General features: G+C 38.5%; 1 protein-coding gene across 1 annotated transcript in view; it reads right to left on the bottom strand.

Annotated features, from left to right (window-relative positions):
• ADAMTS19 (ADAM metallopeptidase with thrombospondin type 1 motif 19) overlaps positions 1-27,675 on the bottom strand; it is a 146,214-nt gene that overhangs the window by 100,850 nt on the left and 17,689 nt on the right. Inside the window, exons 3-6 of the mRNA XM_085323254.1 lie at positions 14,216-14,381; positions 7,305-7,477; positions 6,306-6,389; positions 5,194-5,351 (exon numbers count right to left, since the gene is read on the bottom strand). Of these exons, the coding sequence (XP_085179380.1) occupies positions 5,194-5,351; positions 6,306-6,389; positions 7,305-7,477; positions 14,216-14,381 (581 nt within the window). The remainder of the gene's footprint in view (positions 1-5,193; positions 5,352-6,305; positions 6,390-7,304; positions 7,478-14,215; positions 14,382-27,675) is intronic.

Genomic DNA, 27,675 nt, shown 5'->3' with positions numbered 1-27,675 from the left:
GCAGTGGTACTAGTACAACAGTTCACATGCTGCTGTGCCCGATTTTGGTGCTTCAAAAGCTTCAAACAACAATTTGAAAAATAGGAAAAGGTCTGGAAAGAGCTATGAGAATGATTACATGTCTGGAAAACAGGCTTAAAAAGCTCTCTTACTTAATCTAAGAGAAAGATGAGTTGTGACTTGATTGCAGTCTGCAAGTATTTACATAGGGAGGAGCCTTCTAACAGCTCTTTAGCTGCAAAGGATATAAAGAGATTCATGGTTGAAAGCTGAAATGACACAAATTACACTACTTTCRGAATTAAGAGTTGCATCATATTTTTAAATAACCACAGCAGCAATTTACTTCAGAACATAAATAATCTGCCCTTATTTTAAAACCTTTATATTAAGAGTGGCCACATTTCTTATCCATAATACTAATCAAATGTAAAAATAGCTGACTAAATTTAATGTTAGGAGGTCAGTCTAGATAATCAAAGAGTTTTTAAATCAAGTTGAGGTGCATGTAATGGAATATAAAGCTCAGTAAAAGTGAAAGACATTAAYGAATGAATATGTACAGCCTGAGTACTACAGCTCTAAAGAATAAGCTGACAGGGATAGGTGAAGTCACGCAGAGTTTCCCCACATACAGTATTACAAATATTATCAACTTCTTGGACGTCGTGAAAGATAGAAGAGAAAAATAAATAACCAGAGAATGACTTAAAATTAGTGAGATCTTTAAAATAGACAAGATAAAAAATAAAGAATTCTTAAAATTGTGACAAACACACAGGACTTTTTTTTAATAAAAAAACAACCCCCTGAGTCGAAGATCTTTGAATGCTTCCATGCGTCCTTCTGTGCCTGCAGTTCTATTAAGTACACAGAATTAAGGACAGTCGAGGTTCTCATGAACTCCCTTAATATCTGCTGCTGGTGTCATTAAAAAAAAAAAAAAGTAAATACAGCAAAACTTAGCAAAAATAGTGGGAGAGTTAGCAGTACTGAAATTACAATGATGGAAAAACCACAAAGATGAAATTAAGAACCTTATCCTCTCTCCCTGTGCTAACTTGTAAGAATTCATTTTTACAGAGTTTTGTATTTTACTGGAAGTTTAGAGTTGCATCATATTTTGCAAGTAGTAGTTTAATAACCAAATCTCTATTCCTTTTCATTTTAACAATTCTGGATAGCCAGACTCAGCAACTTTCTGGGGAKACCCTGCCACATCTGCTTCTGTGCGGGGGCGACTGACAGCTTTCTACCTTCCAGTTGCTTGAACACGAGAGATTTTTGGTGCAAACCCTTATCAGAAAGATAGTTGAAAGCAAAGTCGAAACTGAGTCTGAACTCAGCGATATACATCAGGAAAGGTAATCCTCTTGTGTGTTAGCAGATAACAGTAAGGCTTAATAAATTCTTGTTCTAGCTTTGGAGAGAACTCTGTGTTCTGGAAACATTTGAAAAAAATGAAATAACGTTTAGACAACCTAAGTACTGTTTACACCATTTTCTACTGCACGAGAATCAATCATTTCCAAGAGTGAAAATTCCTCACAACATTGTTTCACTTGCATATAAAAGAAACTGCAGATACTGCAGTTAAATATGAATGCCAATTTACATGGTAATACTGCATCTTCACAGCACATCAACTGAATATTAAGAGAGAGATTTTTGCATCACAAACACATGTGAAGAGGGCAGTTCAGAGAAGGTGAATACAACAGAAACTTTTTGATCTGCAKATTTATATCTTTTTCTAAAAATCAYTGTGATATAGACCTATYGGACTGGAGAAGCAGCCAGACATGATGCATCATTTTTAAGTAAGGTCCTGCATCATTCCTGTATCCATCTTTCCATCCACCTTAGAAGGTTTGATTATCTTGACTGCAACAAGGGTCGTGCAAGAACTCAAATATATGAGCAGAGAGCAACYGAGGATGTCATGGACCTCTTTCTGCCTTACTTTCAGTTACACTACTCAGACCAGACAACCTTTGCAGGTATCCTCATACATAGCAACTAGTAATRTGCTCTCAGTGGTCACAAAAATTGGGGCTTATCTCTGTACAGCTGCACTTCATAACTTAAAAGGCAAGGAGGCATGTTGACATAACAAAGTTTACTTTTCCACAGAGGAAAATACTTCCTGATACATTTGGTCCATATTTGTACCAGATAGTCTCCAGAGGTCCCCTCCAAGSCCAACTATTCTGTGATATGTATATATCTAAAGCAACAGTGCTAATTTGTAACTATTAATCAGATTGTTTTACCACAAGAGTCCTTAAAACAATTTCTGTCTTAATTCTCACATTCTCYTTATAACAAACCTCCCTGGCGATTTTTTCTAAATACATTATACTAACTTTTTCTTCTTCCTTTTACTTTATGACATCACATTTTAAACACATCATTATTTCATCAGAATAAGTCAATATAAAGGAAAACTAAACAAAAACCCCCAGTAAAGCAAAATGATCAAAATGAGAACATATTCATAGGTTACACTACAGCCCATTTTGGTATCACAGGMAGTAAGAGTTGGGGGGCTGCTCTCAGCCTTATGCAACAACTACAAAAATAACTCTTGAAAAGTACCTTTTCCATGAAAAAGCTATGACAACTCTTTGATTATTGAATAACAGTCTCTGTTGCATGCACATCTTGCTCTTTATAGTTAACCTTTCAAAATAGCTCAGCAGAAGAGTGATACTCAGTACCTTGTTTCTAACTCTTTCTGTTACTAGAAGCAACCGGCATAAGAAATCACAGCAGAGCCTTTTCAGAGCACTCTTGCTGCTCTACTATCATGCTACACAAAAAGGAGGGGTGGGTAGGTTTTAGGAAGCCTGCCACAGAACGTGTTAGATAATCAAAACTTTACATTTTTGCTTTAAAAATATCAAGCAGTTGGTGTTCATCTGTCTAAACAAAATTATTTCTCTCAATAAAGCAGGTCTGCTGTCCAAAGCTGTTTGTAAGTTTTGCCAAGGGAGCCTGTTCTGTGTTTGTAAAACAGAATGAGACTCTCCGAATTAACAAAACACACAAGTGTAGCCACACATGGGGTTAGCTATACCATAAACCTGATGATGTGCAGAGGGAGCCTGGATTAGCACAGTCAGCAAACCACACTGGTATGATTTATTAGCAGCTAAAGCAGCTCTGAGAAGGGAGGCAGTATAGTCCAGAGAATAATACCACTGAAAAAACAGTCAGAAGAACAGATCTTTAATTTCTGGCTCCAACACTGACTTACTATCTGACCTCTGGCCGATCACTTCCCTGCTCTGTACCTCTATGTCCTTGAAACTGAGCAGTATATTTACTCTAAAATAAAAAAAAAAGAAGAAAAAAAAGAAATTAAAAGAAATATAATTCAGAAGATCATTACTATTAGAAAGCACATTGGAAAAGCAGGTCATAAAGTGTGACTAGGTCTTCCAAAATTTGGATGGGAAAAACCAAAGGAAAGAGGTGTTACATGCTTTTTCACAATATCTCATTGCTGAGATGAGCCTCGCAAGCTAAAGGAGCGCAGCCAACAACAGACCGAAACATAAGGCTTTTCCTAATCTACACATTAAGCTGAGATGCCAGATTTGAAGATTATATGTGGGAGACAGGCTAATCTTCTGAAACTATCGCATGTTAACTCTCTCTCTCTCTCCTGGCAGAGCCTGAGATGCCAGTCTGAAGGATTYTGGGCTCCTCCAAGCTCAAAGATGTGGATATTGCTGACTTTCTCCACTGATTTGGGAACCAAGGGATAGGTGAGAGGCCATTTAACAACATCCCCCCAAAAAAGTCCAACACACCATAGTTACTCGTTTATTCTTGGTATTCACAAACAGAAACTAGATAAAACAAACTCTACTTCTCTTCAGTTTTGCTCATCAGCCTGGTGCCACGGTACTTGGGGATTCTTCATGCCTTTGGCCCCAGCTCACTCCTTCCTACTCACACCTTTTCTTCTCCGTCTAGAGAGTCTTCCCSCACCAACACATTTAGTGCTATTAAAATCACATCCAGGTATTAATCTGATAAACTCCTTCCAGACTGTCATTGCAAAGATGTTTTCTCATGAGCTACTGGAAATTAGCTCAGGCGAACCTTATTTGTTGTTGTATTTATAATTGTATAAATTATAAAAAACAGTAGCTCAGAGGAACCTAAGTGAAGGATTACTGCCTGGCTAATACATAAATGTGTAACAACGACTGATCTGCCCCCTCAAAGAGCCAACAATCAATATAACAGACAGAATATAATAAATATAGCAGGATGAGACAGGTTAAGAGGAGAAAGGTATGGGCGTTTTTAAGGAAAGGAAAGGGATTAAACAGCAGAAACAGCAAAAAAGCTGTAATGATAGAATTTGGATTTCAGTATCTCCCACTTCCAATATGCTTTCTTCAAAATAATCATAATACAGCAAAGATCAGGGAAACAGAGGATAGCAGCTCAATTTTTCAGTTGGAAGGGAAGAAGAGAGCTGGAGGCGTATTTCCTTCTGAACGGGTGCATGACTTCATATTCAGTGCTACAAGGGTCTGCAGACATAGGATCAAACCCCTGAGGCTGTGAAGCACGTACCACGCACCATTACGTGCCTTGGGTACACAATGAAACACATCAGTCCCCTAACCCTTAGTTTCGAGGCAGAAAGCTAGCGTTTGCTAGCTGACATTTCAAGGACCAACTTCCTTATGGAGAAATCGGAGTGTTATCATTCATTTTACAGACGAGAGAACTGTAAYACAGTGATGTGCCTAATGTCATGCCAATCCAATTTTGAAAGGTATAAATAGGCTTTTGAATGAAAAATATCTATGGGGTGTGTGTGCTGTCTTTTTTTAAATGAAGGCACATGCAAACAGCCATCTAGCCTCCGGCTACTACCTGAAGCAGAAACARGAGGTGACCACTTTGCAGATTTACTACCTGGAACATAGGCTTTCTGCATGATTGATTTTCTTTACCACCTTCTTTTTCTTGACACTTCCATCTCAAAAAAGACCTCAAATTAACTTTCCCCTTAGAATTCTGGAAAGAAGCCTCTAGTTACACTTTCCCATTGCAAAACTAAACTCCAACTATATTAGTCACTTATCACCTCATAATACATTTGAGGTATTCTTGTTCTCGTTACGCCATTGCCTATTTTGCAATGTCCAYCTTTCAGTATTGTACCTTGTGATAAGTATAGCTGCATCAACTGAAGACATRTCTTCTCCCCAGCTTGTTGACATTTCTAAGTGTATATCATTCTTCTTGCCAAACTCTTCATGTTGCCATTTACAAAAGCTTTCCAGCATTTTTTCCCCATGGTGTCCAATATACATATCTGCCTGAAAATAAAAAACAAATGGTTTTCTTAGAATTGTGACTCTGTACATAAAATTAAGCACTTCTTCAAAGATGCTGGTGAGGACACTGCACTCAGATGCATACAATGGATCTGTTYACCTAAACTCATCTATGTTCTGTTTTTTTCACTACACTTAGGAAAAAAAAAAGATTAATGATGTGAAGATCCAGCATTTGAATATGAAATTAGGCTTCTACACTTGCTGAGAGGACATTGAAAAAAAGAAATACTTTCTTATTCACAAAAAAATATGGGTACTTTAAAATGCACATATTAGAAACATGGAAAACTGAATACCTTTTTCCTTGTTAACCAACTAAAATGTGGAAGGATTCCAACAATATTTTGCAGAAACAACAAGAAATTAAGATTATACTGTCCTGAAATATTATATGCAAACTCTACATCACTACAGAGTCATTCAAGGTATCTGCAGCACTCATCTCTTCAGAAAGCAAGAGGAACAGGATTTGAAATGATGCCTGAAACATATGCAATGGAAGAATAGTGCTATATCACAGTACTGTTTGTCTAATGATTGGCTAACAAAGAAAAACACCAATTTTCTTTCTATTACTCATTCAGTGTAAAGGAGTTCATAAAGTAGAATGCAGAATATAAGTTGGTTTTTTGGTTTTTGTTTTTTAAGAAGATCTATCCAATTTGCATGGGGAAACAGACCACTGCTTTTTATTTTTTGACTGACTTTCAGCTGCAGGCACAGAAAGATGTCTGTATGCAGAGCACATGGACTAGGAAAAGCTTAACCTTTACTAGGGCCACCCATCACTCTACATAAATAAATAATATACAAACAAGCTAACTAAGGAAACATGTCGGCCTTGAAAGTGATTGAATATTGCATGCCTTCATGGGGCAGCAAGCAAAGTGGCATTGCCCTCTACAGGCTATGACAAAGGTAGTATATTCTTACTGGTGTCTCATGAAGCAGGACAAGCTTTGTCACCCGAAGATTCACTTGCAGTCCAAGGCTCTTGTGCTGGAAAAGGTTAAAAACCTAAGATAAAGAACAATAAATAAAAACAGGTGTTTGTATTGCCCATAGTACACCATACGCTAAAAATGTCAAAATTCACAATTCAAAGAACCTCACAACTTTACGATATTTTAGCATGACTGCTTTAATTATCTATTATTTGAAAAGAACCTATAATCACCTGATGTCTATTATATTGCACCGGTCTTCTGAAGGAAAATAATAGAGCTTAACTATATTTGGTYTGGGAATACAAAAAGGACCCTCATGAACCATAATCACTTTATAAACTACAGCCTGTTTCTCTAAATACTTATACATGCATATAACACTATTCACATGAAAATTCCTGCTCTGTTAAATGCAGGATCATGGTGCAACTGGGCCAAGCCAGGACACGGCAGTAACTCTTCCTGTCGTGCAGAAGAGTTCCAAGTTTTCACTTATTCTTCACTGTATGCTCCTTCTCTGGTGCATTACCTTTCCTTGCACATCATAGTGCTACTTTTCACTGCCTTATGCCCCGAACCAGTGTACTACAGCCTCATTTCCAGCTGGGAGGGGCTGTAATCCGAGTGCATTACCCTTTTCCTTCAGCCACTATGATGATCACACATCCTCTAACTGACACTGTCACCTCACCATAACAAGCACAGATCATAAGAATTCATCCAATACCCCAGCTTACCAAACAACAGCAAAAACGGTTTCTCAGAATAGTCTCTCTCACTTCACTGCTGAAGATACAAAAACAGATGATATAGACACACCTGCAGCATCATGGTTTTCAAAACATACAGGGTAAATCCTAACAGCCTGCTGATGTTCACTGACTGCCTGCCTTACAGGTGACCACAGGTGACACAATGATTAAAAGCAATGAAATCAGTCCACTGTGCATGCATTGTTGCCAAAATAAATTTTAAAATTTCCTACCATGTTCAAGATAGTTAAAATAAATCGTCTGGCAGCATCTGTTCCATGATACGAAACCATAGCCGGATCTGCGACCACAACAGTTTCTATATTGTACTCTTGAGGTAATTTGTAAGAGTATCTTTTTCCTCTTCCACTCTCTGATATTTTTTGATTCTTGGATTTTCTTTTATCTGTAACACAAAAATATTGCTTGATGAACAAACACATCCTTCACAGTACTGGATTAATATAAGGTTGCTCTGATATTTTTAGGATTTACCATCCCTAAGAATGACATAACTGATTACATAGAACGTAATAGCTACGAACTGTGATACATACTTATTTTGCACTTCCARTGCAATCAGGTTCAAATGGAAGGCCTAGACTATGTGTAAATGTTGGTTCATACCAGTGAAGCAGGAATCTTATCTGGCTGCCTAAATAAAGCCAGTAAGACTCTTTGCATCTTTTCCCCTAACATATGTATAAATGAGCATATGCCTCCTGTTTTGGCTTGCAGGAGAAACCTAAATTAATATTGGGTTTGACACAAAAAGTAGCCTCACTGAGACAGCAGAAATACTATCTACCCATCTTCAGAACACACAGAAAAACATGTCAATGCAATCACTGCCTTTGGCATAAAATATGACAAATTTGGATCCACCAYGATTTCAGCTTCAAGAAAATACACAGAACAATTCACTGAAGTGTAAAGATGAAAGAGCAAACTATTTCAGATGAATAATGTAAAGAATTACATGTAGCATGTAAGTTTGTGGGGAAAAAAACTCTTAAGTTTTACCATTAGGATTTCAATATCTGTGGTGCTTGCATTATAAACAGCTAAGAAAAGCCAATCAAACCCAAATCCTGGTTACAAGCTTCTAAACCTATAGAAAACTCCAAATCAAAACCTTGTTACATTTATGGTAAAGCAGAGGTTACTGCTCTTGTTAAATTMACGTTTCCTCTCCAAAATTGGGACAAGATCCCCATTACTACTTCAGAAAACACAGAAAAAGAAATATGAATTTATTGTATAGAAACACCTGGAGTGAGAAGGTGGTCTGGTATCTTGGTAYGCAGGAGTTAATGTTATTTAAAATAATTTAATTTAAAACAAAATATAAAACAAAAATCCTGTTGTAACAGTCAAACTCATGTCAGATCCCCTCAGAGCACCTAAAAGTCCCCCCAGCAGGGGACTGGTCTCATTGAAGTCACAGAAATCAACTGAAATTTTTTTCAGCTTCCACAACACAATACTCAGCTCTCCGTTTCCAACAAAACTGAGGCTCAAGATGACAACTATGAACGCTTATTCTGGAAAYACTCAAATACTGAGAAATCTGAAGGAAGTATTTTGCAATTAATCAGTCCCATCTCTAACAGGAGAGTTTCTGCAGTTCACTTTATAACACAGTACTCCTCAAAACATAAGAGTCACTTTTCAAGAAAATGCCAGAAATATGCCTTAAAAATCACTGAGCTCATACAAATTAACTTTAAAAYATAAGATATCAGCAGAAGAATGGATCTGTCATTTAATACGTATATAATTTTATGTAAAAAAATATAAAAGTAGCCATGCTTTAAAAAAGCTTTCTATCTTTTACTGTAATCTTTYGTGAAAAGGTCGCTAAAGAGTAATTTAGTGCATCTTGCTATGCATTAGAAAAGCTGACTGACTCCAGTGAAGTTAGTAACAACATAAAAATTACAAACAGCGATAAGCATATAATAATTCAGTAAAAGAAAAGAGCACATATTTCACAGAAATAAATAGAAGAWTTGGTGCTTGTTCGCACAGACATATGAACAACTGACAGATGCGTGAAGTACATAACATTAATTTCAACCGCTCTGTTTCTCACCCTTCAAACACTTGCTTTTACGTGTACAACTAGCCCCTAGCCTTACGTGTGTTYGTTAGCTGGGGAACTATAGCCTACTTTACAAAACATAATACGTGTTTTTGTCACTCTTCTGAGAATCATTTTTAATGAAACTTCAGTATCAGGATTTGCGCCAAAAACACACCCTACAGGCTATACAACTATGACTTAGCATACAAGCATTTAATGCTGAAAGAGGAGGCTACAGCTCGAAGTTTAAATAGTAAACTCATTTGGGTTAGGAAAGACCTCTCACGAGCCATCTGGTCAATCCCCCCATCCTCCGAGGAGCAGTGATTGATTCCAGCAAAGTTTCCAGCAACATRGTTTATTCACAGTTCGCTCCTCTGTTGCAAACAGCAGTTACRGGTTAGCAACTTTTAAATTAATATTAGCATGACCGTTCAGAAAAATCTGCTAACGTATTTCTCCGAAAGCTTTAACTAGCTGTACAGTTTTGCCCACAACTGACAGTAAGCAGTCCACGATAAAATACAGCACTGTGCTGAACGTGAAGATCACCGCAGCCTCAAAATCAGCCTTTAATCCTCTACCTTTCGGGACTGTAGAGGATGAGACGTCTGCACAGCTCTGCAGACAAGCTGCCTACCCGGGGCAGTGCCCGGCACTTGCCTCAGACCTCTCCGGGGTTAACAAACTGCAGGACAGTTTGTTCTTGGCCAGCCAACCTTTTGCAAATTGCTGGCAGGATTCCCCATCACGGGCAATCTCATTTATCTGAAAATTTTAGCTCTTCCCTAAGACCTTTAAATAAATGGGATTAGTGATGTTGACACTACTGGCATTTGAGTCGCTGCCATGATTACTGCTACATAGCAAGTGTTAGGCAAAAGCGCACATCACTTTACATTTCATAAATAGGTAAAATTACACAGAATTACTCACTATTGACGGTACAGAGCATAAGAAATAACAACTCCTCCAAAAAACCATACCTTTACCAGGCATACATGTGCTAAGAGTATAAACATTAGATCAAATGGGAAAGTTGATTATTGGAGTTAAAGATATATAAATTTAGCTTAAGAACTTAATTACATTAGCAAAGTAAAAATTAGTAATAYTGGAGGGTTCCATGTAACAAGACTCCTAAGTTTTTTTCTGTAAATAAATATGAAGAAGCCAAATCAATATATTACTCAGACTCGCTCTCTATGACTGAAATGAAGRCTAGAAATGCTCCGGTCTAAACTAAATAATAACAATAATAATAGAAAAAGAATCTTTGTGCTTTAATCTATGRCTGTTTTTCAGCAGACCACTTTAGAGTGATTGCTCTGCGGGGTCCTGAGAACACTGATCATATCTCACTCCCACTACCCACCGCCTTTCATCGAAGTACCCCATCATATCTGCCCCAAAGCAGGCCATATGTAAGTACATTTGACATACAAAAGGAAATAAAGAGAAAATAACAGCAGACTAACACAAACCATAAAAAAAAAAAAAATCACAAAAATGCCCCTTAAAGAGCTGAAAATTTGGCTGCTATAAAAAACAAGTTGCCTTAAATCTCTGAGTCAACACTACAAATAGACTAACATTACAGGACACCTGAAAGCTTACCAGCCCTTGAGTACATTGCCCATATGAAGCCCAGATCTCAGAGCACATCACCGTAACTCCCAAAAACTTTCTTTTCACAGGGGAAAAGACCTGCGTRCCCAGACCACAAGGAAATCACGGTGCTCTGGACCGGTCCCCAAAAGTCTAGACCAGTAGATCTAGACCGTGGACACAAGCTCTTACTCGCTAGCCTGCGTGCAAAGCGATCACCATTGGAAGTGCCCCGTGCGTCACCAYGAGTTCAGTGCGCTGTATGGACAACTCCAGGCTGGAACAAGGGCCTCAGGTGAGGCAGAAGGAAGAGAGCTTAGTTTTGCAGTCTGGCCCTTTGCTCTAATGGCAAGGGCCTCTCTCACGTTTTCTCTTCAACAGACTTGTGAGCTGGTCACTTTGAGAGGTTTCATGGGCCACGTGCTAAGAAAGATGTGGGGTGTGAGGTCTGCGCACGTGTGACTGGCTCACATACATAAATCTATCTCACAGACGCGTTCAACAAAAGGACATACAGACATACTCCTATATSCAGAAAGCATCTGTTTCCCTCAGTGCGAGTCCCTCCATCCACTACTAGGAAAAGAGGGGAGGGGAGGGGGAAACAACCACCCCAAACACAGAAAACAGGTTCTTTGTTCTCCCCAAATGAGTCTGCCTGTGCAGCATCTTTCAACCCGGCCCACAACAGTAACGGACATCAAACAATACCTTCTTTGAGCGACTCCTCTAATTCCTCATGCAAAGCTGTTAGTTCCAACAGCGATTCTTCAGCATCTCCAGCACAGACAGTCGTTCCCTCTCATAATTATAATTCATCATTGGCAATACACATTTGCTTCATTTGCTTGATACACAGCCAGTCTTTGAGATAAATTTGGCTGAGAACCAACAGCATAAATACCTGCCCCAAAATGTCTATTCTGACACACGAGTACCGTAGAAGAAAGAGATCCTACTAAGATAGGTCTATACTGCTGAGAAGTGCCAAGACAATAATTTCTCAGCGTCACACAGCTTCAACTCTACCAAAAGCAGCAGTGCAAAATTCSACAATACCAGAGACAACATGGGCTGGCCCCATACCCCGCCTGCTTTATAGTTGCTTCATTAATCTACTCTGTTTTGGATTTGACTTAAAACTCTCATTTATCACGAAAACAAAGCTTTTTTATCACTTCAACCCACCTTTACTATTGCGTCCATATAATGAATGTTTTGCTGATAGTAGCTCAGTGCATGCCACACCAAGGGTGTATGGAGCTTTTAACTCTAAAATCCCATTAAATAAAATAACCTGCAATAGCAAAATGAGGAAGCCTTGCTAGTACAACAGCATCAGTTAGGAACCACAGATATTTGCACTCTCCTGGCAACACCGTTATGCCAGGAGATGCTAAAYAATTATGCACAGCTTGAGTTACTTTGAAATTCCAGGCTAGCAGCAAAGATAATGCAACTTATTTCAAACAAATGATTGAATCTCTGCTGACAGRCTATTTGCACCAAGTCAGAGCCTTGGGCATAAGATTACTAGAGCAGAGTAAGCTGACTATTCCATCCAGGAGAACAAGAGAAAGTGAAAGGATGACTTGTAATGAACATGACAGGAAATTATGTCCTTACACAAGAGTTTGCATCTTTAATCATTTTCATACATATGATGGACTGCTATTTACCAGGTGCCTCTCTCTCCTTTACCATACATGCACGTGCACACATCATTCATCTYTTCTTTTTCTCTCATCCCCAAAACACTCGCAGGCATGTGTACTCTAACTCGTTTATCATCACTAYGTGGGGAGGAGCAACCAGCTTTACTTTATGTGAATGATTTTTGCTGGTATAAAAAGTTTCTTTTTTAAATAAGCAGCAGCAATGGAATGCAATGCCTAGAAGAGAAATACAGAGCCTGCTGGAGGAAGTTATCGGTATTAAAAGGGAGTAAGTAAATRACACATAGTAAGGGTCTTTGCTAATTCACCTTTTATTTCAATCTATGGATGGAAGCCTAATTCTAAACAAAACAGTACTTCCAGAATACAAAAAATATCGTATCTATTCTATGACCGCATTAACGTGACAGAGCAGTACAACTGTTCAAAAAAAAAAATAAAGATAAAAGACAGAATAGAATAATTAGAATAATTTAGGCTGAAATGCGTCTCTGGAGGTCACCTAACCTACGCCAACCTCCTGCTCAAAGCAAGSCTAACATCAAAGTTAGATCAGGTTGCTCAGAGCCGTRTTCAGCCCAATTTTGAAAGTTCCTAAGGATGGAGACTCAACAGCCTCTCTAGGAAACCTGTTCCAGTGCTTAATCACTCTTGCTATGAAAAATTTATTCCTTATGCCCAAGTGAAATTTCCCAGAATGCAAGTTACAGCTGTTGCCTTTCATCCTGTAATGGTACRGCTCTCGGAAAAGTCCGGCTCTGTCTTCTCTCTACAACCCCCCTAGGCAGTGGAAAACTGCAGTTGCAGCCCTCCTTTACCCTTCCCTCACTAATTTGAACAAACCCAGTTTCCTCTGCCTCTTCTCAAACATCATATAACCAAACTCCCTAGCCACCTTGGTGGCTCTCCTCAGCTGTTTCTTTCCAGTTTACAAGAGTCTCTTTTCTGCTATGTGAGAAGATATGAAAAAAATGCTAATGAAACGTGGAAAAAAAAATCATTCTGTTTATTTCCTGGAGAAAATATGTTTCTCACAACAGCATTAAAAATACCCTCAGCATAAACAGAGGGCAAAACACTTAGACCTCTGCTTTCAGCTGATGAAGAAACAGGCACAACAGAACATCATCTTTTACAAAAGCCTTTTTTCTCCCTCCTCTGCTGAACTGTAGTAATCTAAAGGATCAGTAAGTGCCAATTTTTTTCTGAAATCCTTCTACTTAAACAATTTTTGCAACTCATCACTGAGGAAGATGCTCCAGGATTCTCACAGTTCTTTTAAGTGTCAATCATGAAACAAGAACACTATTATAAAGACTATTAACATTCATAGCATCACTCTCATTTGAAAGCAATTACTGCTTTGAKATGTATTATCAGTTGAAACAGGGATAAACTGGGAGAATGTTTTCAAACTGAAAATCAAGTACAACTACTGCATGTAGTAAGTAAATGAGCAAACTACCAAGACAATAGAGAGTGACAAGAAAGAGGCCATAATTGTTAGATTAAAGTAAAAAAAAAAATGGCCCAAAGTTTTCCACTTTTAAAGAGAGTGGTTCATTTTAAGGAGCAGTGTTTATTCCTCAGTGCTGTTAAATTGTTAGAAAAAGGAACTGTCCAGTCTCAGCATGCCACCTCTAAGTCCACCAGAAGTTACTACCACAAAAATAGTTGGATAGGCTTTTGTTGGGGTCTGTTTGTTTTTAAACTATCTAGATCCTTACAAATATGTTGGCTACATTAAATCTGTTCAGTGAGATTTATATATTACCTGTAACAACACCACAGTACTGATTTTGAGAAGCTGGCTTTTCAGTAATTTTCTCCTCTACGGACCTTTTTCGTCTGTACACCCTGTGTGCATGACCTGTCACAGCCAAAGTGCGATTGAGTGGCTCAATAAATATGAAGTCCTCATTAATCTGTATAAACCCCATCTGCAAAGGAAAACAAAAGGAACATATAAGAATTTAAGAAGCTACATAAATGTTCATATAAACCTACAGAAGGAAAAAAAGACCTCTATTTAAGAAAACTTTCTTTTAGTAAGCTTACTAACAAGGAGACTACCTTTATATTTTATAAATCTTTTTACTTGAGTGAACTAGAATAAATTTCATTTATTTCAACTAAATCTGTGTGGGTGGGTGGCTACATGCCAGTAGCAGATGCACGGTAAAAGACCTGGAATGTTAAAAGCTTGCTTTGGGAGACCCATGGGGTCATTTAAATATGTACAGCATGTACGGAGAAGTCTATACACTAGTTTTACAACTCAGTGTATTGTCACTTTTTTTTTTGACAGCTATACTTAATGAAATATCAGAAATAACTTGGGGAATAAGAATACATCCTGAACAATATGAAGTTACAAAAGACTTCAATTTACACTTCTACACATTTTCTTTCTTTCCYCTCCTCAATAGACAGCAATCCCTTCCCAGTTACAAGCAGCTAGAACAGAAAAACATTGTATTACACCTATTTAGCTGGCTTTTATTTTTTCTTTCAGCATATTTATATACACACACAAAAAGTTGACACCCCAGATGCGTATCTAGTATTACAAGAGCGTGGCCAAGGTTTTAAAAAAAATAGGTTTATAAAAACATATTTATATAAACACCATACAAATCAAACTCAGTTCAAATTGTTGAACTGCCAACACACACGAGTTTCTACCAGAATCACTAACGCTGGGGAAGCGAGGTGTCTTTTTCCTGTAATATGTCATCAGCAAGATTGCCAGTTAACTTTCTAATTCTCTAAACCTTAAAATCTATTAAAGAGTTTTGCTAYAAAAGGGTAACAAGGAAGCAAAGCGCTGTTCCTTGTCTGCATGCAACATGAATGAACAGAGATAGAAAAGAATTGTATCTGCTGAAATTATGTGGGTGTTGTTATCATATTGAGGTTCCTGCCTGACTTATGGCCAAATCTTCAAAAAGAAATTCTGATCTGGCTGAGAAAATGAAATTAAGTCATAGAAACAGTGCAAAATATGACTTGTTTCAAATCTAGAGAGGCATTACTCAAAAGCATTACCTTTTTTTTTAGGCATAATTTCTACACATGATCACCTTAAATAAATGTGGATAAATGTATTTAATTTTTCAATCAACTATACTATATGCAAAATGCTGAAACAGACCTTGTAAGTTCATCATTAACATTGTACATAACCTTAAAGTGTATCTGGGTCTGTTTGGGCACTCTGCATCCTTTTTGCACTTATTTTTCAGGACAGTTTATCTTATAAATATTATACATTTGTAAAACAAGCTACACACTTACTGTAAGGTACTTTCTGTGCAACTACCAGATATCACTTACAACAATGTTTTTCTAGTATATCAATTAATTATTCTAATATAATTATAATAATTTAAAATAAAATGTTCTATTTGAGAGCAATACCTCTAGGTAAAGTACACAAATCAACCTACTTTTCCCTTGAATTTTATGCCTAACGTTGAAATTCACTCAAGCATTTTTTTTTTCTTTAATCATTATTTAGCCCATGAAAGAAGCTGGTAARCTCTGGAAACAGAATGGGATTAGCAGGACATCAGGTGACTGCAGGTTTAGTCTGTCCACCGACAAAAAATGCTTTAGCCCATCTTGAACAAAGACGCAAATACAACACACTTGCCATAYTTGTTCCATCTTCATTCTCTTTGCTGAGAGAAACGAAAACACAACTTCACAGTGCTATTCCTCAGGTCGCCAACTGCCTGCTGAGAAACTGTGCTGGGACCCCCGGCTTGTTTTATACTGGCTTTSAGCCGCCTGCATAAACTGACATTAATTCACTGGTGGAGAACTCTAAAAACTATTTCCAGTCTCCCTAGTCAGAGGCTAAAGAGCTGAAAACTGATACAAAGRTTATTGAATAGCATTGACATCAGCTACATGTATTCAAATGGCTAATTTTCAGGTAAGTCTGGATAGCCAATTAATCTTTGTGCCCATTTTGACTGCTTTYGTAAAAACATCACTGTTGTTATAATAGCTAACCAAGCAAAGAATTTATGTYCTCCATCTCTTGGACAGTTCTAGGGGTAGAAAAGGGAAGGTGAATCTCTATCCTTGCCAATAATGATCCTGATTTTTCATAATCATTACATGGAGTGTTAAKAACACCTACCATAAACCTTAATGCATAGAAAGTAAAGAAAAGCAAACCCATGCATCACAGCATCACATATACTGGATGCTAGAGCCAAATATAGGACAGAGTCAAGCTTCAAGCAATCAATGTACAATAAAAGATTTAAAAGAGTAAAAAATATTGTGCATCTGGAGTAGATCTGGATAAYTTGTTATAAGTAAGTTCTGAAGAAATGATCCGGCTCTCACTGATTTCAACTGAAAAGCCACCACCGCTAGGAGCTGCAATGAAACCGACCACCAGGAAGGTGCACGCATCTCATGCGGTGATGACCTAGCATGCACCTTCTTTCCTGCATGTAGGTATTTCTGCTTTTTCAAGYATCTTATCTGGAGTAAAACAAAATGTAAATGTAGCACACACRCGTCTTAGCAAAGATCAAGCTCAGGACAACTTCATTTGGCAAAGACTTCTGCAGACCACCCAAATAACAACGAACTTAACACTGGCCCCTGCCTCTTAAGTACTCATAGGCAATAGATGGAGGGCTTAGGTACAGGGTGGACTTCATCTGATAAACACATACAGTGTTACATGGCACTAAGAACGGACACTCTGAAATGGATACACATGCAGCACATGATCCCACTTTTTTTTTTTTTTTACAGTGGGCACTTACCCTCAGTAACAAAAAGCTTTCTACATCATACACTCACATCAAAGCAAAACTTTCCACTTTCTTAAAATAAACCAATGTTAAAAAGCCAAGTGGAAACAAAAACTTGGAATGCCAATTAACCTTCTGTTTACTCTAAAATAAAAATAACTGACATACGAAACACGTTAATAATTATTAAAGGTAGGCAGATTAGAATTGTTTTAAAATACATCTTTTTTCTTACACTTWTTTAAAAATATCCTAGATTAGAGACAAAAAATGAAAAAAATCTAATATTCTGGACAAGCACAACTAATAAAGGATGTTAAAACATAACCAGGAAAGAACAGCATTTTCTTTTTTTCTGTCTAGAATGTATATAAGGACTCAGTAGTGTCATTTACTCTAAAAACAGTAGAATTACTGTAGACTTTCATAGTGTAATTACATTACCATAAGAAGTTATATAAAATTGAAAGATATGGGTGAATGCATTTAGATGCACTTAGATACTAGATACTGCATATAAGCCACTGCACAGAAGTTAATTTCTTGACTGGCAAAGATCTCTTTAGCCTCCTGTACACTTGTATACCAATTCAGAGTGGCACCTTGTTATCATTCAAAGTTGAAACAACACAGATTTTGAACATAAAATTGTTTCTTGCACAAATTGGCCCAAATGAGGCAGCAAAGGAATGTAAGAAAAAATGAGTATGTGTCACACACCTAAAAACACCATATATTACTTCCCCAAGAACAGGAATGGAGGAGGGAAAAAAAAAAAAAAGTATTTTGCCTACTGTCATGATCAGAAACAGAAATAGGTAACACAAAAAAAGATGACCATAAGCATGTATGACATCGAGAGATTAAATGGCTCCCATTTTAATAACTCAGAGTAGACAGGGGACAGCAATAAAGCTGTATCAAAAAGACATCAGATATGGCAAGATGAAATAGCATCCTTATAATATGTTGCTTTGTTTTCATCACAGGGATATATTAAAATGAAATAAATGCAGACTTAACACAGATTTCAAAGAAATGGCAGAGCATCAAGGCTTTTTCTTACTGTACAGTTTTCTTCACTTCACTTGATTAAAAAAAAATTTACCAGCTTTAAAAGACGAGCATCAGTGGTCTACAATTTAGTATTAGTTGCTAGCGTAGAAGTACTTTCTAATTCCATGACTTGATACATCAAGGCAAAATATTTCAGTTGCTAAATAATTCACCATTAAAGAAAAAAAAAAAAGCTATGAAACAAGAAAAGCATTTGAAATAAGCCCATCACCCTGCTCATACTGACAATGCATTTATAGACAAAGCTACAGAGAATTACACATTCTTCCGGCTCCTGCAAGTTATTACTATCAGCTGCACGCTTGTATGTACACAGATGTATCTAATAATGCTGTCTTCCCCCAAAACAAGTAGCAGATTCACAATTTCCTAATTCTCAGCTGAAAATAACTCTTACTGYCTTATATCTTTCTTGCTTTCTGGCTACTTTTTTCTCTCTTTGTACATTATAACCACCAGCACCAAAATGCTACCAATAGCATCAGAAGACTTTCTTCAACGCACCATAGAAAAGACAATTCTTATTTCTAACTTAGTAGTTTTAAAACATTGTTTGGTAATCTACAGCTTTTTAGTCGTTGTAAAATGCTCTTACATTTCAGATTTATTCTCTTTACTCTCCTAGTAAAGCATGTAACAGAGCAAACTCAAACAACTTTTCAAATTGGGTAAATAACACAGGAAGAGGTGAACACGTTCTTGTTATTCAAACACACTATAACTTACTTTCTTTAAGTGTCTGCATTGCTGAAGAAACACTTCSTAAGTGCCAGTAACTTCTGTCTTCAATTAGCTGCATTTCCTGACTTAGCACAGTATACACATTGTAGTTTTTCCTAAAAGTTTCCTCTATCTACCTGCTCACTCTGTTCTGCTGTACAGAAGCAGAAGTGCCAGGCAGGAGGGGGAGGATAGTATTATCTGGCTTTCAGTCGCCAGCATAAAATTCAATCCAATCCTTCCTCGGCTTTTTTTACTAGTAGGATTTTGCCCTAAGGAAGTATACATGTAAGCGTAATTCCATACCTTATTGCCCTGACATAGGAATAGCATGTAGACTGTTACGCAGAGACCACTGAGTTAAAAGCATGCTTTCAGGTACTGGCCCCAGAATTTAGGATCTGTCAAAAAGCCTTGGAAAAAAGTGTTTTTAACTCCCATAAACCAGACTAGAAGTAGAGGAGTTTAACTTACACATTACCCTGAATCTTTAAGAAAAATCACTCTTTACAGGAATCTCCTCCCCCAAAAGTTTAACGTGATGGTTAGTTTTTATCAAAATGAGCTGAGGTTGCAGACGCAAAGGCATTTCTTCCTTTCCGTTAGGTATGAAYGGAGTAGCGGAATAGCGAAGCGTGCAAAACGCGGAGGGGTTTGCATGCCGTGACACATTTCAGTGGGTGTGATTATTCACGTAACCTTACTCAGCTGAGGAAGAAGCTCTCAGGCTGAACGCGGAGAGTGAAGTGCAAATTGCTCACAGAAAGGACACAAATCCAAAGGAATCCAATTTGCTGAAAAGCAAATGAAGTAAAGGAGCCCAGTGGATAAAGAAACTATAGAAGCCAGGTCTGCCCAGAGGGAGTCTGTGGTTGTTCCCCCTCAAACTTCCATTTCCCCATTAATTCGCTGCCAGCCAAACCCTAAGATGTTTGGCATTTCCTCCAGATTCCAAATTTCGTGTTTCCTAGCCAGAAATAAAAGATTTCCTTTTTTAGGCCTAAGTCTCCCTCTATAAATACATTATTAGAAATTACTTCTGTATTTGGTACAAGTGCTGCTTAAATTGCTAATATTCTATTTCTAAACAAATCACCATCTTCTTAAGAAGTAAGCCTCTAGCTCCCCAGTAAAATGGACTACCTCCACAGTGTAAGTTTTTTAATAATGCCGTGTAGGTGATAGAAATTATTTTTAACACGTTTATCTGAGATACATCGCAAGATGTTGTCATATTTCAGGCGTTAGCCTTGTTGAAGGTATATATTTAAAACAGATTTTATTGTTCGTGCCTTTATTATTTGGAGACATTTGAAGTATCTGCATCTCTCAAGATATTTTTACAGGGAAGTCCTTCAACCAAAATATGTAACTTGCATCATTTTTCAGAATTTCCCCCTTTCTCAAATTCTGACAAGCTGTCAAGAAAATCTTTCATCTAGCAAAGTGCTCCTCACCTTATTCTGCCAGGCTAAGCTGATCACCACTGATTACCACCACAGCTGATCTGCACCRCTGATCAAATTGCTGACTGACAATGTTAAAAACATAACATCTGTGTTAAGTACAGATGAACAGCTGGACTGGGACAGAACACCCAAAGATCCCCCATGTGTGGTATCCTCTCCTTGCTAATGCAAAAGAGCAGATGCCTAGCAAGAGCGTAAGGAAAGAGCAAGTATGTAGTTCATACTCTCCCTGCATCAAGCCACCAGTGGCTCAGCAGTCAGAATCAGTAGCTTTACAGCATGCATAGGATTGGCTGGAGTAGAAATCAACAGAATAATTTCTTAACCTTTGTTCATTTTCGAGATTACAAGTAAAAAAGCACTATTAAAATTTTGTTTGCCACACAGGCAGGATTCAAGTATGGATTCAAAGTATGAAAAGACTGACTAGATACAAAAGTAATTTTTTTTTCTTTTTTTTAACCCATGAGAACTCAAGAATGAATCAACATTATTTATAAAAAATAAGATAATAAAAAAGTACTAAAGGTTCTATTAAAAACCTAAATATTAGATGGTAGACAAGGGGTTATTTAAGTGACAGCAATTACAGACAGTCCACCTACTTCTGACACTTATTTATAAAAGGATCTCTACTTTCCACTTTATACTGAATAACATGTCCACACAAATGAATAAATGAATATGTTCACATTCTTATGAGCACTTCATTATAAGCGCTCACAGTGCTCTAGCGCTGTTCTTCACTGATAGGTCAAACTGGAACTCCAAAAAGCCAGTAAATCTGCAGTTTTGGGAACAGTTTGGGAACAGTTTGGGAACATGCTGTCAAATATTTACTAGTGATCTCACAGTTGATAAACTCTGCCAGCCTCCTAAGCATCTCTTGAGTGCTATGACAAATCTAGCACACCTTGGAAACAAGATAATTGAAGCAACATATTATATGGTCACTTATAACATACTAAAGGTCACGTACAGTGACCATATAGTCCCTATATATGGCGGTATGAAATGCCTACTGACTTTTACTCAATTTTTCAAACATTCARTGGGAGCTCAAAAATGGCTGCTTTGACGCAGTCACACTTTCCCCATTAAAGCGAAGAATCATTTGTATCTTGCTGTCCGAAATCYCTTTGCACGTCTCAGTTCTTCCCTCCCCACACCACTTCCTCACCCTCTCAAAATAAAACCTCCATCCCYGCCATCTCCTGCACTCCCCACTGGCTACACTCGGCCCCCCTGCCTCCACGGCTGAAGCGTGCCTCTTCCCTTATTCGCAACTGGACCGTCCGCGTTTCTTGCGGGGGATGTGAAGCACAAGAAACCACTCCTCTAGGCAAAGCTCTGCCATACAGCTCCTCAGTGGTACCTTGCACAAGGCAGAATTTCCTAACGCTCCAATGCTGTATGACAACAGATATGGTGCTGGTGGATGACAAGTTGACCATGAGCCAGCGATGTGCCCTTGTGGCCAGGAAGGCCAATGGTCTCCTGGGGTGCATTAGGAAGTGTTGCCAGCAGGTGGAGGGAGGTGATCCTGCCCCTCTACTCAGCCCTGGGGAGGCCTCATCTSGAGTACTGTGTCCWGTTGTGGGCTCCCCAGTCCRAGAGASACATGGAGCTACTGGAGAGAGTCCAGCRKAGGGCTACRARGATGATCAGAGGGCTGGAGSRCCTGCCCTRTGAGGAACGGCTGTGAGAGCTGGGCCTCTTCAGCCTGGGGAAGAGMAGACTGAGGGGGGATCTTATCAATGTGTACAAGTACCTGAAGGGAGRGTGTCAAGGGGAAGGGGACAAACTCTTTTCAGTTGCCCCATGTGACAGGACAAGAGGCAATGGGCAGAAATTGAAGTACAGGCAGTTCTGCCTGACTGTGAGGGGGTATTTCTTCCCTGTGAGAGTGATGGAGCCCTGGACCAGGCTGCCCAGAAAGGTTGTGGAGTCTCCTTCTCTGGAGATCGTCAAGGCCCGCCTGGATGCAACCCTGTCTGACATGCTGTAGGTGCCCCTGCTGAGCAGGGAAGTTGGACTAGATGATCTCCAGAGGTCCCTTCCAACCTTACTGATTCTATGATTCGAGGTACATTCTAGCCCATTGAGATTACCTCTAATTTTATCAAGAATTCATTGACGTGGTGTTACTAATGAAAACATACAGCTCAGAGGACATTTGCGTTACCTTTTTTTTTGCATCTTAGGAATATTTACTAATGGTAACATTTTATATTTATGAAACACAACTGGAAACTCATGAATTATTGCTTGATTTGCATCAACTCAGAACAGCTGTACACGCTGAAGACTAACAAGGAACATTCAATAATACCGTTCTAAGACATATCAGATTATACATGGTGAATTGCAACAAGATACAGGCAGAAAGAATTTCCCAGCTCCCTTTCTTCTTCCACGAAAATGCTTTGGGAATCTATTAATCCTACTTTAACTTTTGCCTATTCTTTCTGAATTGTGCTTATAAATTAAAGTTCCAACTCAAATCAGCTGCATTAGGAACCCATGTATATTTTATTATACATGTAGTTAAGCTATAACTTAAAACAGGAAAAAATTCCAGGACAGCAAATACTGCAGTACTGCCAAAATAAAATTCCAACAGCAACATTAACTTTTGCGCACACTGACTTTTTATGATTTTTAACTCTGCTCCATGAATGCTACATTAACTTTTTTTTTCCCCTGTACTTAAGGCAAAATAACTCTTCAAGCAAAAAGAAAGTGTGTCACGTCATATGYGGATGATGAGAAAGCTCTTCCTGACAGACCTAGAAAGGAAAAGTTTTTATGTGGCTGTACAGTGAGATACTTTTCAATCACCTATTGAATCACCTCACTGAAGAGACATGAAGGAACTGCCGAACGCACKTTTAATCAGCTCAGATATGAGAGAGAGATAAAATTCTACCTGGACTTACTTACCCATTGGCCATTTATGAAGTATAAATATCCTAAGTTGTCTGGATAGCTTCTTATATTTGTGACATATTTTAAATTTGCAAAAAAGGGATCTGCAGAAATGTTTGTTTAATGCATTCTTCATAACAGACTTAGTCTTTTTATCCTGCTTCCAATAAAATCGTCAATGTAAATAGTATCAGTATGCTACAAAGTTTACAGCTCATAGAGTACTCAGACCTACAAGACAAAGGCTCAAAAACTAGTATTTTTGTAGGGCACTTTGGGAAATGCCCATGTCACGTGTGGGAAAACTAATGCTGAAGCTGTAAGGAAGCTTCAGTGCGATGCCTTCAAAAGCACAGGGTCCATCCTGCACAACTGTCATAACGTGGCTTGCACACGTCTACTAAAGAAATGCTAAGAACAGATATACTATAAAATTAACGTAAGTGTTGATGGTTCCAGTTGTGATTTTCCCAGCATTTCACAAAAGCTCAGTGTTTAYGGCATTAAAATTAGTGTTGCTAAATTTTCCTCTGAACTACTAAGCTTTAAAACGTTTTAATTTCAATGCGTAAGAAAGGAAAGACAGACCTGTCAAGGCACATCTAACCACAAGGATCTACGTCCCGAACCTCTGTGCATCACTACCACGCGATCCTCTCCCTGCCCACCTTTCACCCACCCGTTTCCCATTCCGCCTTGTCACTTCGATTGCAGCTCCCCTGCTAACGGGGTTTACCGGCAAGGTTCTCAGCGCTTTTGACTCCTGCTGTCTCGTGGAGTTCCCAAAATCCACAGYGGCCTGCCTTTCCCCTCTTCCCTCTCACCAGGCCCTCAGACGGCGGCTGTCTCCGGCGGCCCCGGAGGGAAACGAASCAAGAGCCAAGGTCCTGCTGCGGTTCCAGGCAGCTCTCTCCTCGAGCTCGGAGGCTGCAGCCGCTGCCGCCTGCTACCCCGAGGGCCAACAGCAAACCTCAGAGCAGAACGGCACAGTAAAGCCTCCCACCACCGCGGTCACCACGTACAACAGCGCGGCCAGAAGAAAARCGATAAGCAGATACTGCTGCCACCTGACTCAGACGCGCCCAGCCCACGATGAGGCGGGCCTCAAGCGCTCACCACTCCCTATCCAGGAAAACCCAGAAGTTCCCTCAGGATACAGTGCATCGCTGCCCTTGCCCAGGAGCTGGTTGATTAAGCTGTGGCTTAACCCAAGAAATATTTAAGGATTGCCTGGGGRAAAAAAAAGTGCTAAAAAGCACAAAGATTTTGTATTACCTTCTCAAAGTTATAGAGAGTCATTTGATCTCTCTGTACTGGGAAAGCAAGCGGATGGGATGATACATCACTCGTTACACTGCAGGTTTGCTTTCTCGTTTCACTTGTATATTTAAAACAGATTCAGTTAAACTCAACTTGCTAAATCAAATCCCATTTTCTCTGAATAAATCAGAGATTCAGTTGAATTCTACTGTCACTGTAGTCTTCATTCCCTACTGCTTGCAGTTCATTACTCTCATTGTACTATTTTAATTCTTACTGTATGAGCTCTAYAGTACTGAAAAACTAATAAAAGATGAGAAACAGTCTATTACAGAGAATACAAATTGCCTTCATATTTTAAATGCATTAAATGCACAGATCAAGTCCAGATCCCTATATATTCAAGACTTCGTAAAACCCAGGCATATACTGTTATTACTTTGCAGTACAGATACTTTATAAGCCTGAATTTCTTTTTAACATTTTTCCTTACTCTCACTGTTAATTAAAGCAGTTTTAATGCAACTGCTGCTTCCACTACTCCTACTGGAAATKCATTTCAGATTTTTTCTGCCCCAGTAGTTGTAAACCCCTTCAATTTTCAACCTGAATGTAGTCAAAGGCATTATTTTATACCAATCTGACCCTGGATCTACATGGTTTTCCCCCTTGACCAGCTTTTCAGGTACTTTAATAGTCACTCTCTCCAATGTTTTTGAAAAAGCAAATCATACTGTGTCTTGGTTCTGTTATATGAAGCTAAACAAGCCAACCTTCGACAGTTTCTTGATAAAATAGGCTTTAACATCGTAATTATCTTGCAGTCACAACTGAATTCTTCTTCACTATCACAGCAAGCAGAACGACAAGCCATTATTTCAGCTTTCATTTCACAGAGCTTTGTGAAATGAGAATAAAATTTCTCTATCTCCACTGAAAGTACTTTACCAGACCTCTTTCACACCCATCATCACCGCCATCCCCATCACACCCCCACCGTGCCTGACGGCTCAGAATCATCCTGTGATCAACAAACACAAAACCTTTTTCCTCCTCTGTCACTGTGAGTTCTGTCACCAGTCTATATGGCAAATTCTTTCTACAGACAAGCTCCTTGCATCTGTACTAATGAATTTAATTTTTTTCTACTCTTCCAGTTCTCAGGAATATCCACAATATTTTGTACAAAACTGATGTTTTGCATTATCTTCAAATTACACTAACAAACTTCATAACTATGTTGTGAGTTAACAAGTTAACATCAGAAATAAAAATAAAAAGAATGGTTACTTATGGTTATCACTTGTCTGAATCTTCCCTTTCTTCCACCTTTGCACTAGTTCACATATTTTGCTGAAATTCAGATAAACTAGAACTATCCTGTTTCATTAATCTAAAGAAAAATCTAACAAAGATTGCACCAAGTTAGCCTACATTGAGTAAACTCAGACTGGAGTCTATTTAATTTTCCTTTTACCTCTGTGTCATTTTTTCTTGTAAAATCTGTGCTAAAGTCTTCTAAACATGAAGAAAGCACCTACTACATTATCTTCTGTACTCTGCTGAAGAATGAAATGCTAATACTGACTGTGGAATCAAAAAATGAGAGAGAGTATACTTAATGGTAAAACTCTATTATATCATTTTAAAATGCCAGCACCAAAAAGGTACCTGAATTTCACTCTTTTGAAGAGAGAGGATGGAGGGAGGGGGAAATGAAACTTCCTGCAGGGCAAGGATAGGAATTATGAGATGATGGAGGAAAACACATGAAAGCAAAACAAGCAATCAAGTCATACAAGCACAAAAATAAACATGATGAAAGAACAGGCACACTAATGTTTTATCCAAAGGGTGAGCACACTTCCCTGTGAGTAATTCTGAGTATTCAGCAAAAAATGTATGGAATAAACAACACTTGCATTTCCAGTACATCTGAATGCCAATGAAAGGTGGAATATGTAAGTCTAATATTCACCCAAAAGGAATTCTGCCTTTTACAGTATACCACACACTCTTTGTATYAGTTTTAAATACCTGCAAATTACAGGGAGTATGTACTCTTCCATTTATTTATGTCCCCAGACAATAAGTAAAATTGAGAATTGAATTTCCCCACTTAATGGAAGAGATAATACATAGCTGCTTTTTGATATAATGGAAAATACTTTAATACTGTTCCAAAGGACTGGACTAGCATCCTTCTGACTGTCTGCCCTAATCTTCTCTCTGTGCAGGGAGACTGATGAACCCACTAATGGAGCAAATGTACAGTGCATACGCATGACTGCTAGAAAGAAGGAATATTAGCATCCAGTATCCTGCTGAGCTTCAATGCAGTCCCTGATCTGAGTTATTCCATATGTTCCTCAAACATTGAAGCTACTTCAAGTAGGCAGCAGGATTTCCTTACTAGAGCTTCCAGGAAATAAAAACCTGCAAGCACTCAGCCTTAACATCTCCAGAAGTTATGATACTTGAGAAGTTAAACAGCAATTCCCCAGCCCAGCTTTCAGGAATAGTCCCAAAAGAAGTATGAATGTAGTAAGTCACACTAGAAGCCATCTATACCATCCATCCACCTGTGCTGAGCTCCCAAGTCTCTCAACTCTAAACTTACTACCAGTAAAGCACAGTCAGTTCCCTAGCTCTTGCTTCCAGTTTCTTCTCCTGTTCACATGAAGCTTCCAAGCTAGGTCTTTCACGACTAGGAGTGACCAGGAGTTTTCTAGCAAAAGAARTTTTTCTTTTTGGAAAACACTGAACCATCAAAACCAGTATGTTCTGTTTCATCTAAAACACTGTTTTTTGTCTATATTCATACGAACAGGTCATACTGAAATACAGGCCTAATTTTGCTGGCATCCTGTCTCTCACCCTGCCTGCTTCCTTTCCCAACAGTGCGACATTCTGAAGAACGATCACCTCAAGTTAAACCAAAGGTTCATCTTGCTTTGAAAGACAGCCAACTTCACATGGTATATATAGACTATAAGAAT

Source organism: Rhea americana, unplaced genomic scaffold (assembly GCF_003343005.1).
Source record: "Rhea americana isolate MKP2758 unplaced genomic scaffold, rheAme1 scaffold_83, whole genome shotgun sequence".
Classification (NCBI taxonomy): Eukaryota; Metazoa; Chordata; class Aves; order Rheiformes; family Rheidae; genus Rhea; species Rhea americana.
This window is presented reverse-complemented; position numbering and strand designations above follow the sequence as displayed.